The 15,714-nt window shown below is 37.8% G+C and overlaps 1 protein-coding gene across 1 annotated transcript in view; it reads right to left on the bottom strand.

Annotated features, from left to right (window-relative positions):
• Nucleotides 1–14,924, bottom strand: part of LOC123319336 (homeobox protein SIX3) — a 50,801-nt gene extending 35,877 nt beyond the window's left edge. The window contains exon 1 of the mRNA XM_044906250.1: nt 13,816–14,924. Within this exon, the coding sequence (XP_044762185.1) occupies nt 13,816–14,501 (686 nt within the window). The 5' untranslated portion in view covers nt 14,502–14,924. The remainder of the gene's footprint in view (nt 1–13,815) is intronic.
• Between the last annotated feature and the right edge of the window lie 790 nt (nt 14,925–15,714).

The raw sequence follows: 15,714 nt of genomic DNA, 5'->3' as shown, positions 1-15,714 counted from the left end.
AATAATCGATCAAGTGCTCACCGAGTTAGTCCACGACAACTTTCTATACCTATAATTCATTCATGAATTTCGAAAAATTTCATTTCGGTAGAGATGCGTATCGGTTTTATCGCGTAATGGGTATTTGAAGTAGAAAGGGGACCTTCGGCTGAATTATTCCATTTCCTGTGAGGCCTCTTCAATGAGTCCATTAAAAACGTATAGGTGAATGAGGGACAGTTGTATTTCGCCCCAAGGGAAATATTAAAATGATTGGATCGAAATTATTTTGAGAATCTTTAACTTCTTATTCCTCAAACGAAGGCGTTGAAGGTCCAAAAATATTTCTGGATTAGAAACACGAAATTCTTAGATATGAGTCAAAATTCTGACTTTGAAGTCAGAATTCTCACAGTAAAGTCAGAATTCCGAGTTGAAAGATGAAATTCTCATATACAAGTGAGAATTATGATTGTGAGAGTCAGAATTCTCGTATACGAGTCAGAATTCTGGGTTTTAAGTCAGAATTTGAGTTGCTATACGGTTTTCTGAGATACAAGAGAGTCTTCTGAGTTGCAAATCGGAATAAAAGATAGAAGGCTGGATTACGATAATGAATCAGTGTTCCACTACAGTTTTTAGTGTTCATGTGTTCGAATAAGTTATCAGAACAATTCATATAAACTGATAACCGCAACACGCAGTTAGTCCAACTTAAAAGTTGACTCCTGTCTCTTAATTGCGACTTTAAATTCGGAATTCTGAGATGTGAGTCGGAATTTTCAAGCGCAACTCAAAACTCTGAGTTGCAAGTCGAAATTCTGAGATACAAGTCAGAATCTCTACTTTTGAAGTTGGGATTATCAAACAGAAGTCAGAATTCTGACTTTTGAAGCCGAAATTCTGAGATGCAAATCAGGATCCTCACTTTTGAAGTTGGAATTCTGAGATACAAGTCAGAATTTCTACTTTCGAAGTTGGGATTCCCGAATTCTGTCTTTTGAAGTCAGAAGACTGAGATGCAGATCAGGATTCTGACTTTTAAAGTTGAAATTCTGAGGTACAAGTCAGAGATTTCACTCTTGAAGTTTGAATTCTGAGATACAAGTCCGAATTCCGCTTTTTGAATATGGAATGCTGACTTGTATCTGGGAATTTCATAATTCAAAGGATGTTCAACAGATCTATTGTAAAATTGTTGATATCATTAACTAAAAGTCCTCAATATCTTCATCAGTGGTCATCGAAGTAATGCTTCGCCAATTTGAAGGTGGGTATTTGAGAAAAAGTCCATTGTTCTTATTCAGAAATTTTATTTTATTCTATTCAAATATACATAATATAATATATTGAAATCAAGTGGCTGTCCCCTGAAGATAAATTATGAGTTTGTGACTAAACAATTCGTTAATTTCCCAGCAAATATTACGAAAAATATACTCAACCTTTTTCTATTTACAATAAATATTCATTATAAACATATAATTCAATAATAAAGTTTATAGGTTTAGCTTTTGCTCTTGGTAGACTCTTGGGTGTAGAGCACCCTGGTGAAGGGTTCGATGAACCCATTCTGTAATTGCACCTAAGTTTCATATTTTTGGCATCTTATGATGATTTTTCCTGGATTTCGTCCGTCCTTATCGAATTATGGATGGATTCTCGGTCTCAGCCTCCTTCAGCATATTTCTATCTCGCTATCATCATCGTCGACGTCCGAACGTAGATCTTCTGGAGACGATTGCGTCTGTCTTGACGAGTTGGGGCTCAAGGAGTTATCGAACGTGTACTCGTCAAATTCGTCCCATTGCTTCGGTCTTTCAGGCGTATTTCGATTGGAACTGCTGAAAAAATCCAAAATTTAACCTTGCGGAAAAGTTCTGTCTATCTAAATTGGAGTTTAACTGTCGTACCATCGGTCTACTACGTTGATGATCCACTATGTAGGTACTCTAATACGTCTAAACTAAATCTAAACTGGTATCCATTGGCCGATGTCAGGGTTACTGAGTCTTTTTTCAATAGGGCGTACACGACAATATCAAGAATCTACTTCTACTGCTATAAGAATATACCAATTGTACAATTCCGAGTTTTGATGGGCGGAATTCTGAGATACACGTCAGAATTCTGAGTAGCCAGTAGGAATTTCAAGCTATAAGTTGAAATTCTGAGTACCAAGTCAGAATTCTGAGATTTAAGTCAGAATTCTTAGTTGCGAGTAGATTTCTGAGATGCTGGTGAGAACAAGTCAGAATTTTCAGTTTTGCAAGTCTGAATTTTGAGATACGAGTCAGAATGAAGAGTTGCAAGTCAAAATTCTGATAAAAAACTCAGTATTTTGAGATTCAAGGCAGAATTCTTAGTTGCGAATCGGAATGCTGAGATTCATGTCAGAATTCTATGTTGTAAGTAGAATTTCTGAGATGCCAGTATTAATCCAGACTTGCAATTATGAAATTTTGACTTTTGCGAGTCGTAATTCTGGTTTACAAGTCAGAATTCTGAGTTTTGCAAGTCGTATTTCAGGGTTACAATTCAGATTACTCAGTTTCAGTTGGGATTCTGAGGTACGAGTTGAAATTCTGAGAGAAAAGTCAGTATTCTGTTTTGAAATTAGGAAACCTGAGGTACAAGTCAAAATTCTCGGTTTTGCTAGTCGGAATTATGAGATACAAGTCAGAATACTGATTTGCAAGTCTGAATTCTGAGATACAAGTTGAAATTCTGGGTGACAAGTCAGTATTCTTAACTGGAAGTAGGATTTCTGGTATACAAGTATGATTCCTGTGATGCAATTAGGAAATCTGAGGTCCAAGTCAAAATTCTAAGTTTTTCTAGTCGGAATTCTGAGCTACAAGTCAGAATACTGAGTTGCAAGTCTGAGTTCTGAGATACGGGTCGAAATTTTGAGCAACAAGTCAGTAATCTGAGGTACAAGTAAGAAATCTTAGTTGCAGGACGGAATTATCAAGATACAATTTGAAATTCTGAGATTTGAGTCAGACTTCTTAGAAGAAAGTAGAATTTCTGAGATACAAGTATGAATCCTGTGCTGCAATTAGGAAATCTGAGGTGCAAGTCAGAATTCTGAGTTTTGCTACTCGAAATTCTGGTATACAAGTCAGAATACTGACTGAATTATCAAGATTCAATTTCACATTCTGAGTAAAAAGTCGGAATTCTGAGATTCAAGTCTGAAATTTGTTGCAAGATTCGAGATTCGAGTTGAAAGTCTGAGCGACAAGTCAGTATTCTGAGATTCAAGTCAGAGTTCTTAGTTTCAAGTCGGAACTTTAAAGATATAAGTTAAAATTCGAATAACAAGTCAGAATTGTTAGTTGCAGGTAGAATTTCGCAGTTCTATTCATAAATACGCTAAAGAGTCCTGTTTGTAGTTCGTGTCGGTGTGAATAGATGAATAAACTGGACAAATCTACTTGAACAGCCGGCGTACTCTCCTGATACGCCACCGGCCGACATTTTCTCTGTTTTTATTGTCTTATCTTCGACTTGTTTTATTGGCTATCCCGAAAAGACAATTCCTAGGAAGCTCTTGAAGGATTAATACAAAAGGAGATAAAAGGACAACGTGATACACTATACGAAATCGGTAAATCGATACTTACGATCGAGACGCAAGCGAAATTCGAGAGTAAATAGCCAAAAATCGTTTGCCCGCAAAAAAGGGTCAAGTTAATGAAGTGAATTAATTAGATATCGTTTCTGTAATCAGATAACCCTTCCAACTCGTGTTACACGACACGCTTCTTTTCGATTACACGCTGTTTTAGCCAAAATCAAGGTGAATTTCGGTCAGATACAGTGGCGTGCTTCGACTTTCAATCAAAAACTTCCTGTACCGATCCAAATTGAATCAAAACTTAGTAGGCAGTTAATGAATGAAATAAATCTCGATATTCTCATGGTTTTTCTTGATAAACCTACGGATTGGGCAACAAAATATCATGACAAAAAAGATTAAGCACGAAAAAATACTGGACACAATAAAAAAGTGGAAAACTACGTAAATTGAAATTAAAATTATTTCCTCATCCTCTCGTGAATTATTGATTGAGAATTCACGGGATCAAACACTCAAACGAAACAGGGTGTAGAGCACAAATAATATAAAATTCCATTAAACAGATCCAGAGCCCTCCCGGTGGAACAAAGAACAATCATCAAGAGCTGGAGCAAATAGAGAGCCCAAACGAAAATTTAATACGACGCTCATTAAAAAAGGAATAACAATAAACGCGATGTGACAACTTAAGCCAATTGCAAAACGATACACAACGTACACGAGGGCAAGCAGGGGGATGATGAGCAGCGTACATCGAAGCAGGGCGGGACTGGCCGAACCCCATAGAGATCAGAGGACCTGAATCAATTTTCAAGTGAATAACGTCTGACAAATCTCCCTGGTTCCAGAGCTCGATTAGAAAAGTCCTACTGCTTCAGACAGAGGTCACAAGGTGCTAAATCAGGCAAGTAGGATGGCTGAGGAACGATATGAGTTGAATTTTTTATCTCAAAGCGTTTGGATGCCTTTTCTGTATACACTCTGCGCATTTCAGGGAATTATAAGGTTTTTTTTTCTTGTTGTCTTGTTTCACGTATCATCAGTTGAATATCTTCCCTTAGTCCCCTAGCAAATTGATTCGATGGGCCTGGTCCGGCTCTGACCCCATCCGTTCGTTTGCTTTCACGAGCCATGAGCACCAAATCGAATTTAAAATTTATACTAGAAGCTCGCTGTTTGATACTCCAAATCCTTTGTGTTTGCATACGCTGCATGATTGCTAGGGTAAATATCTCTGCTTTAGAGATGGATTCTACTGCGTTTTTCTCTCAAGTCCCCATTGAAATCGTCGAAATGAGATTCGTTATGGCAGTTTTTTTCCGGTACGGCCTTATTAATACTTGAACTGATTCGAAAAGTCAAGATCAAAGTATATGGGAAGATTTGTCTTCGATGGATACTTAAGAAGTTCCTATTTTTCTCATTGAGTGCATCAATATGTAAGATATTTTGAGGAATGGTGTTTTTGGCAATGCTCTCTCGAAAAACGCAGTCCTTAACCTTTAAAACGCACCCTAGATCGACTAAATTTCTACAGTTTCGCTTCGTTATTCTTCCTTTAGCCCTCTAAGAACAACATAAGGGATAAATCCTGATGGTGGATAGAGAGAGGAGGCAAATCCTTGACCACCCCTCGTTATTTTTATCCTACTTTGACCGAAACCCGTGTCTGGCAAGGATCAGGACGTCGAATTTGTACCGTCCACTCTAATCGGATCTGGAAAGTATACACCACCATCACCGACGAGCTGTAATAGCCAGCTGGAAAATCTGGAGATGAAATAGGATAGATTGGCGATCTGAATTCCACTGAGGAGTGAGTTTATTCTCTTTTTTCTCACTTTTTTCAAAAAAATCATTCCACAAATACATTTTCGGCCAGTTATCAGAAAAAATCCTTTTGGTTTTGAATAAAATATCAAAATTCATTGAATAAACAAGTAAAATACGAAAAAGAAACAGAAATAAATCGAGAAATAAATGCACGAAAAATTATCCCTTTATATTCCCCGAATTTTCGATCCATATAAAGAGTGTTTTCAAAGGTGAGGCTGACAGAAGGTAGAACTCATCAAAATAAGTCGTTTAACCAAAAATTGTCTATATAAAATATCCAAGATGGCTGAGATACAACCCCTAGAAGTTCGACAAAATTTCATTGAATTTCAAATACGGGACTGTGGAAGGTGACTCCGGCATCGCAAAACCGAAACAAAACATAAACATACGGCTGGACGATGAATGGTTCAGTACCAAGTTCATCGGATTAGATGCATCAGGTCACTTTTGAGAGAATCATAATTGTTGTATCGTGCAATTTAGGGTGAAAAAAAAATGTAGAAAATCGAGGCAGTTTCTTGAAAGTGCTTATGATAGTTATGTTGAAAAAGTGCTATGATGTTTCCCCATTTCATCCCATTTTTACGACGATTGTTGGAATGTTCGAACAAGAAGATTATGATGCCCATTGTGAAAACATTCGTGAATAATTCAGACGAATTTTATTGCTCAGATTTTGAAGTATTATTCTATTTTTTACACTTGTGTCCTGAGTCTCTTCTGTCAGTTGGTATCGTAATGGGCCATTTCATAAAATCGTGTAAGTTACTAAAAAATTATGAGGACAATTCGGCAATCCTAAGTTTCCATTTTCATTACCACGTGAATATCGAACGAACCAATATCCTAAACGAAACCACATGGTCGAATCAGGAGATGAGTTTTTCCCACTGCTTTTCGATAATTCAGCTAACAAACGGTCTAGGGTCGTATCAGGATCTATTCAAGTAATCATTTTCAATTTTTGTTTCAACTTTGTCATTTTGAAAATTTTGTATAGGTGATTTTTAGTGAAACGCTTCATTTTGCCCAGTTCTACCTTCTCTTGAAAAATAGCCTCACCTTCAAATACACCCTGTGCAATAAGAATTAAATTCAGATGCATCATACCAGCCGTCGATATGAATATAGACAAGTGATACGATCCGAATTGAACTAGTCAGTTTGCCATCGTCAGGACAACTCAATGGAGAACGTTTTACCGAAGAAGAGCAAATGGTTACGATGGTTTCCGATGGATAGAAAAACGCTTAGAATTTATGGTCAGCATCTGCTATTCTTCGGTGAAACGTTATCCATTGAATTCCACCCCTTATTACTGTGAGAGAACGATTCACAACGTTTTTTTTATGTGAGAAAACGATTCACAACGTCTTTTTATTGTGAGAAAACGATTCACAACGTAATATTACTGTGAGAAAACGATTCACAACGTCACTTTACTGTGGAAAAACGATTCACACGTCATTTTACTATGGAAAAACGATTCACAACGTCTACTGTCTAGGATCGTATTAGGATCTTTTTCAGTAATCATTTACAATTTTTTTTTTAACTTTGTCATTTTGAAAGTTTTGTATAGGTGATTCTTGGTGGAACGCTTCATTTCAACCAGTTCTACCTTCTGCTGAAAAAAAGCCTCACCTTCGAATACACCCCGTATGCTAATGCCGAACCCTCCCTGTGTCAAAACCAAAGACAACCCTCTGCCCTGGATATTTCCATGCCAGACGCTGACTCCGGTAACTTTTCGAAGTCGCAGAAATGAACTATACAGGCGGCATAACCGAATCAGGAATAATCGCGTATTACACGATTCAAATGGGACAGGGAGTCGCTGAGGAATGACAATTGGGGGATGAAACGTTTCCCTGGGGACTCAAGGGATCGCCGGAGGCCCGACTATGTTACGTATTCGGTTTACGATGTTACGTGCAGAACCGACGTGATTTACCATTCGAAAAAAATATCTTCAATAGGTTATGGGCCCAGTACGGCGGAGATTAAATAGTTTAGGAGGTTATGGGCCCAGCTACTCCTCGACTGATAACGTTTTAAGTCCAGTATTACTCGTGATAGGAGTTTGATGGATAAGAAGTTGAGAAAACATCGACGTTTCTGTCAAATTTCGTCTGTGCACGAGACATTTCCCCGGCTGAGTGCGAAATGGAATAATATTGGTATATTAACCTAATAGGCTCAATGGAGCAGCTGTCTGTTTATCGAAAATATTTGAGGACAGCTCGGATCCATCTAATAAGTGTTATCATAACAATGCGTTCAATAATGGAAGAACGACGGTTATGCTTCTGAAGAGGTGTATCCCACCCTTATTCCGCACAGAAGTGCCCCGTCATCCAGTAGTTCAACCCGGGCTAAACAATGACAGTTGACACTTGGTTCCACTGCGGGAAACTTCACAATGGGTTGGGGGGGTTTACGCGCTGAATGTTGGTGTGTAATTATTTGATGGAATCGATTTGCAACAGTTCTTAATTATGCATTTGAAGGAATGAAACGGAAACGAGTTGTTGAGGAAGTTGTCTCAAAATCATTTACTGACAATTAATGAAATTATGGAAATTAAATGAGAATCGGAATGGAATTCACTAAAATTATGTAGATACATTTTTTATTTGAAGTGTTTACTGTTCGTGAACATTTTTTGTTACTTCTGTTGCAAGGTTTGGCAACACAGGAACAGGCAATAGGAAAATACAAAGCACAATCGCTATATACGTATACATATAACACTTGAATTGTTATACTGATGAGTGATAACCAAATTGTTGAACTCTAAGACCCGTTTGCACCAAACGCACTTAGTGTAAGTGTCCCTTAAAATGAACCCTTAACTAAAATTACGTTGCACCAACTGTTAAGTGACATTTAAATGGCTCAAGCTAGCCTTGAATTTAAGCGCTCCTGTAATGACCACTTAGGTATTTAAGGGTGGGATTCTAACCTAAAATAATTTGTTGAACTGGCTGCAGAACTTCCCATTTTTGATGGATTTTGAAAATTGAATGAATTCATTACTGAATACCAAGCCTTTTCTTTTGCCTTTATTGTAATGCCATCAGTCTTTTTTAATTTTCAATTTGGTGTCACAAATCATCCTATAGATAGTAAAAATCTCTTTTCTTCTGTTGAGAAGTTGAGTGCCCTTCGTAAATTACCACCACTTGCTTGGCAATCATTCACCATATTCGTACTAAAAAGGGCATTAAGGACATTTTCTTCACGTTCCTCTTCAACATTAGTAAAACAAATTCACACAAGACCTTTCAAAGAAAGTGTTGTACTTATATAAACTTAGGTACCTTTTATTTGACAATCATTATCAATATTAATGCTAATTCAACAACAAAAAGGTGTTACTCTTTGATAATATTATAATAATATCCTTGACACTGACTGACAGGACAATAAAGTTAGGTTAATGAAATGACAACGATCATCGACAACCGGCCAACCAATGAAATGGCTTTATATTGGACCAGGATGAAGTTGCACCAAAATAGAAAACTGAAATATCACTAGATACAAAAACTTAAGGGCCCCTTACTTAAGATTCTCTTAAGCCACAGTCGTGCAACTGGGAATAAAATTAAGCGTCCATTAACTTTAAACGACACTTAGTTAAGTACTCGTTTTAAGGGTTATTGGTGCATATTATGATCGTGTTAAGTTCATTCGTCAACTGTCAACTGTCACCAAGTGACAGACTATCCACTTGCGCGCGAAATTTGAATTTCGTTTCAGTTTTCTTCATTTTCCCAGTTTCCCAAGCAACTCTTCCGAATTCTCCTCCAGTTTAAACCTTGTGCAGAGTGTGGGGAAGGTATCAAAGAAAAATTAAAAGAATTGGTGAAACCGTTTTTACGTTATGCGATGACAACCCAAAAGAGGGCTCCAATTTTATAAGATTGACATTCTTAAGAGTAAAATAAGTGTCCGAACTTTGAAAAAAAGTAAAGGTGGAATTGTTCAATTCGCTTATCATCAGCATCAACTAATTTTGGAGTAAAAATGTCAAGGTTTGTGCCTGAAAAGCCCCATTTGCTTCTGCTTGATTCAAAATTGATCTGCAACAAGTGGGACTGTATGTTTCCCTCCAAATTTCCATCCTGAAACGATGCTAATACTCCGCACATCATTAGGAACGTAGGGCAGAGCAAATATTTGCGTCTGACCGCCAAGAATGCCGGATTTAACACCGATAAACCCTAAAGAGCCGTTCGCGTGTGCAACGCGTCAGAGTCGAACCCACTCATTAATACAATGGGCGCATATTTCATGAAGTAAATGAACGGAATGACTTCAAATGACATAATTTCGGTATTGATAAAGATCCGTAATGAAACGTGCCATACGATATTAATGAGGTTAGAGAGGCCAGATCTTGATCGGCATACATCATTCGAACCGCTGAAATTAATCGTATATTCCGCTGCGACGGTGTTGATTGGACATTAGACGAATTGAGAAGTTTTTGATCCTCAAGTGTGGGGATTTTTTAACAAATTTTCAAAAAGATGGGTCAGTTGAAAATTTGTATCGAACCATCATCAAGTATCTGTATTTAAAAGGGTTAAGAGGTAAGCAAATTTACGAAGATATGCTTAATACCCTTGGTGATCGATGTCCTTCGTATGCGACCGTGAAAAATTGGACTGCAAGCTTCAAAAGAGGTAAATTTTCTATTGAAGATGATGACCGATCGGGAAGGCCAGTTTCTGTGTCAGTCCCCGAAAATATCGATGCAGTTCATGACATGATTTTATCAGACCGTCGAATTGGGCTAAAACGGATATCTGAAGCACTGAATATTTCATACGAACTCCTTCATAATATAGTTGACGTCAATTTGGACATGAGAAAAATTGCTGTTAAATGGATCCCCAAATCTTTGAATGTTGACCAAAAGCGTGCAAGGGTAGAAGCATCGCGTTCGATCTGTGCTCGATTTGAAAACGATGTAGACTTCTTAAACCGAATTGTTACTATGGACGAGACTTGGGTACATTTCTACTATCCAGAAACAAAGCAACAATCGATGGAATGGCGACACTCTGGTTCTCCAAGACCTAAGAAGTTTCGTGTCCAAAAATCTGCTGGAAAAGTTCTTGCTTCAGTTTTTTGGGATTGCCATGGAGTGATCATGATTGATTTTTTGGATAAGGGGAGAACAATAACCGGAGCTTCTATTCGACATTACTGACCACTCTATGGAAAAAATTAAAGAGAAAAGACGCGGAAAGCTATCCAAAGATGTTTTGTTTTTGCAGGACAACGCCCCTGCACACAAATCTCATGTTGCCATGCAAAAAATTCGTGATTTAGGCTTTGATTTACTAGAACACCCCCCATTATTCACCAGATTTGTCTCCATCCGACTATAATCTCTTTCCTCAACTGAAAAAAAGTTTAAAAGGTTGTAAATTTTCTTCCAACGAGGAGGTATTAAAAGCTCTGGAGGTCTGGTTTAAAGAGCAAGAAGAAACTTTTTTTTTGAAAGGTCTAGAGACGTTGCAGGTTCGCTGTAATAAATGTATCCAATTGAGAGAAGAATATGTTGAGTAATAAAATATTGGCATCGAAATTTTGTTTGGTTCCATAGTAGGCTAAGAATTTGTCAATATATCCTCGTACCTTGATTGATTGATATTTTTCTATGGATACTTCTGAATGTGTCAGTTCCAACAGGAAGTTTCAACCGAGATAAATACTATGGAGGCTTCCTCCATGTAGTATGGACAATCCCGATACACAGTGTAGCCAACAATGGGCCATTTTAGCCAGCCGATGATCAACCAAATAAGCTGCCCGCCAAGTTTATCCGTTTCGTGGTCAGTACAATCATCAGGGACAATTGAACATGGAGATAGACGCTTAGCAATTCATTGATAACGATTATTCTGATGAGGTTTGACTTTATACATCACCTGTGTTTGATGAATGACGAAAAACTCAATCCAGAAGTCAGAGTATGAGCTCGAAAGTTCACAGGGAAATAAGTGAACAACTACATAGGTACAAAAAGTATTGAACGCGTTCTATGGTCAGCCAAATGACTAGTTTTGGACTCGATATCAATAACTGATTCGTAGGTATATTTTTTCTTTGATGCCTAATTGTTCTCAAGGAATAAGGCATCTCAAGGTGTAACAGTTAAAAGAGAAGATTCCTCAGCATCACTGGCAATGCCTAGAATACCGGGACCATCAATAAAGATCATGAGAGGAGATTTAATAATACATCTTCCACGCTTTAACAGGTACAGTAGCCTTAATTATAACATTAATCATGACAAAAGCCATTTATCTTATAAACCGAAACTAAAAAACATATTTCTCGAGGATGGCTGCAGTATATTGAGGTATCTAAATTGATATCCATCTTACTCTTTCTGTATTTTGAAATACACCAATTCGTGATATGAAATATTCTTTATTCAACAATCACTCTCTTAGGTTAAGGGCTCATTTAAAATGAAAGAATAAGCCTTAACTATAACGTAAACGTAACTTTAACTCAACGTCTATTTGCGAAATGTTATATTAGGTGTATTTTCATCGATAACTCTGAATAATTTATATTCTGATTGTCTACCTATTTTTATTTATGCACATTGGCAAAATAATTAAAGGATTTCGATTATTATTGGAGTGTTCGCTATTTCTAACAAGTGATTTGTTTAAATAGTCAGTATATCAATATAACGAAAAGTGAAAGAAAATGTTAAAATTAATGATAATCATATATGTAAAATTAAAAAAGGAAATCTCGACAATACAATTGCACCTTTTAATAAGTAGATAAAAAGCGTTTTTCATCCTTAAATCCACCCAGATATCGGTTGTTTTTTAATGAAAAAGGGAAATAAAACCAAAATTATAATTAACCATTCGAAAATACATATTAGCATTTTGGAAAATGATGCTTTCGCTGGAAAACGAAGATATTAATGATAATTTCAGGCTGGGTTAGATCGAGATCAATTTTATTTGTTTATTTTCACAATAGCACAATGTTTACATTTGAAGTAAATCATCGAATTGTCATCATGTGTTTTATGATACACTCATTTAGATATCAAACATCGGTTCTTCAGAATCGAAAGAGTTGGGCTCAAAATAAACAAACAGATTAATTGAATTCACGAATAAGCGACTGAATGAATTGAACGAACAGCGAAAAGTATCTTATGCAATTTGGAAAAAAAATTGTATGTTGATACAAACATTCTTGGATGATTTTGGAACTTTTGAAATCAAAGAAGAAAAATCACGAAAAAGGTATTCCGATCAACATACTCATAGTCATAATATAAGTAGAGGTTATAAAGAACGATAAATTTGAGTATTTTTAATAAAATAACAGAAAACCACCCCATCACTGATGGAAAATATGTGGGGAAACATTGTTTTCACTTGAAAATTCTGATCCTAATAGAAAATATCCTCTATGGTACACAATTAATTCCGAGCAAATTATACAGGGTGAGTCTTTGACCCGTACAAATATTTTAAGTGTAGAGATTCTTGAATTCAAAAAGAACTCTTTTTTTCTAAACCATTTTTCCCTATTCGGCCCTGATAAAAACAAATAGTCATTTTGAGTTTTCATAATGCACTGTGGCACCCATGGAAAAACAAAATTACCTTCAGAATAACTAGCTAAATCTGTGGATCATTTAAACAGAGTTTAATTCTGTCAAAATACCTAATTTTTCGAATTTCACAGATATTTTTTATTTTTGAACATCAAATTACTCGAAAACGGAGCATCATACGAGAATAATGAAGACTACTTTTATTTTCCAAAAGTTCAAATATTCATTAGATAGCCTCAAACTTAGTTTCAAGAGTTGGGTTCTTTGAATGTTTGGTATTTTCATGGTACGTCATGGTCATAATGAGAAAACTGGAAGACGTGGGTGATATCTTGTGTTCGAAAAAGATTCATCAAACGAATGAAAAACTATATTCCGAAATTCATTACATTCGATAAAACCGTTTGTGAAAAAAACTAAAAATAACATTTTTTTATGGTTTTTCATCACCCTGTATCTTTTAAACCGAGCCGATTCGGACAAAATGGTAAAGAAAAAAAGTGTTTCTTCTGAGACCAAGAATCTACTGTTGAAATATTTGCACGAGTCAAAGACTTGCCCTGTAGTTCTCAAGGTAATGGAAAACCTGCTACAAATAATATGAACCTCTACAGTTCCACTTTTTTGTTGTTATTGCCTGTGGAATCACTCTGTTAAATTTGGAGATAGCGGAGATAACTTGCACACCTTGTATACACATATAATCGTGTTTTATGTCAAACCTCGAAACTCAGAGGGATTTTTCGAGGTTTCTTTGGGACTTCTGACTACATTTGTTGAAAATCCGACTTACCTGTTCTTAGCGGCGGCGGCGCGATCCCTCTGTCTCCTGTTCTTGAACCAGTTTCCGACCTGGGTAGGGGTCAATCCAGTAGCTTGGGCCAGCTCCCTCTTTTTCGTCGGGTTAGGGTAAGGATCCTGGAGATACCACTCTCTAAGCAAGCTACGGGTCCTCTCCTTGAAACAGTGCGTCTTCTGCTCGCCATCCCAAATAGTCCTGGGCAAGGGAAACTTTTTCCTCACCCTATACTTGTCCACGGGACCCAACGACCTCCCCCTCAGCTTTTCCGCCTCCTGGTAATGCGCCTCCAGCCACATAGCCTGCAGCTTGCCGTGCGAGCTCTTGGTGAACTTGTGCGTCTCCAGGATGTTGTACAGTTCCCGAAAATTACCACTGTGAAACGAAACTATGGCCTTGGCCCTCAGCACGGCCTCGTTCTTGTTCAACTCACTGATGTTGGGGTGCGCCACCGGCAAAGACCACAGGAACCTCGCAAGACGTTCTATATCGCCACTTTCCTCCAGGGTTTCGCACACTGCGGCCACTTGAGCCACCGTGAAATTCAGGGTGGGTAACGCGAACATTGGGTTAGGTAAGACGGGCACTGAAGGGACCACCGGTATAGGGACGCTGATCCCCGGGGACGAAGAGGCGTCAGAATGGGCCCCGGAACTACCGGAGCTCAGTCCTAAAGCCATGTGAGCAGCCAGGTTGATAACTTCTTACACGACCGCTAGATCAATTCATAACAAGCGACGCCGATCAGTTTTATATTTACATTAAACAAATATAAATATATCACTACGGAACAGTCAGAAACATACCTTGCAACGAAGGTAACAACCGCGTATACCGTTTAAAACTAACGCAACAATCCCGACACTACACCATAACAGAGTATGGGACTCCTGACTTACATCGAAGTGGGGATACGTTACTTCAAACCATTGGCCGTCGTGTCCTAGGCCCACCCAATGGGAACCCGGTGGTGGGGAGTGAATACTAGCGGCGGGCGTGGCGAATATCACTTTGATATGTAGCGTTTGAAGTTGGGCTTTTGTAACCGTGTATCTGACTATACAGAAATGATGGGTAAAGTGGTTCTCTCTCGGCGTCTGCCTTTGTTACAGTCGCCACCCAGATTACTTCCAAGATACGCCTTTTTATGTTTGTTTAAACTTGCGGATGTCAACGACACGGTATTATACAAGACGGTAAACCTTACCCCCTACCCCTCTGGCGCCCCCACCACCGCTGAGACTCGGCGTTGGATCAATCGCGGAGTTTCGATGACGTTGCAACGGGACACTTGTCAATTTTTGTGGGGTCGGGGATGGCAGAAGTTACGATGGGGAGAGGAATGATTTTCATGGAACGTTCTTACTGAATGATGAATTAAACAATATTGGGAAATTGGACAATATTATTAACCTTATATTTGTTATTCACAAAGCCAACGTTTAGAGGTATGAATTTCCTCTTTCTAGAAGTTGAAAATTGTTTAAATTTTTAATATTTTTACACAAAATCAATAATCAATTCTTCAGCCGAAATACAACTGGATATAACACAAGAAATTTGAATATAGATTTTTCTACTCATAGGCTAACTTTAACTGAGAAGGGTCCTTTCTACGTGGTTTTAAGAACTTTTAGTAAATTGCCGAATGAATTAAACAATTAAAGTGTATACATATGCTATAAGGCAGAAATAAAGTCAAACATCTACTTATAATTTAAAAGATTATTTTGGGAGAGCAAATTATTATTATCCATCTTGTAGGTAAATTCACCTTTACTGGCTGATTCGCCTTTCGTCCGTAGCTCGGGCCTACGGCCCTCGCGATAAGCCTTTTGTCCGTAGCTCGGGCCTACGGCCCTCGCGATTCGCCTTATGTCCGTAGTGTTATTA

This window comes from Coccinella septempunctata, chromosome 8 (genome assembly GCF_907165205.1).
Source record: "Coccinella septempunctata chromosome 8, icCocSept1.1, whole genome shotgun sequence".
NCBI lineage: Eukaryota > Metazoa > Arthropoda > Insecta > Coleoptera > Coccinellidae > Coccinella > Coccinella septempunctata.
Note: the sequence above shows the minus strand (reverse complement) of the source record. Positions and strands in the feature narration are given on the sequence as shown.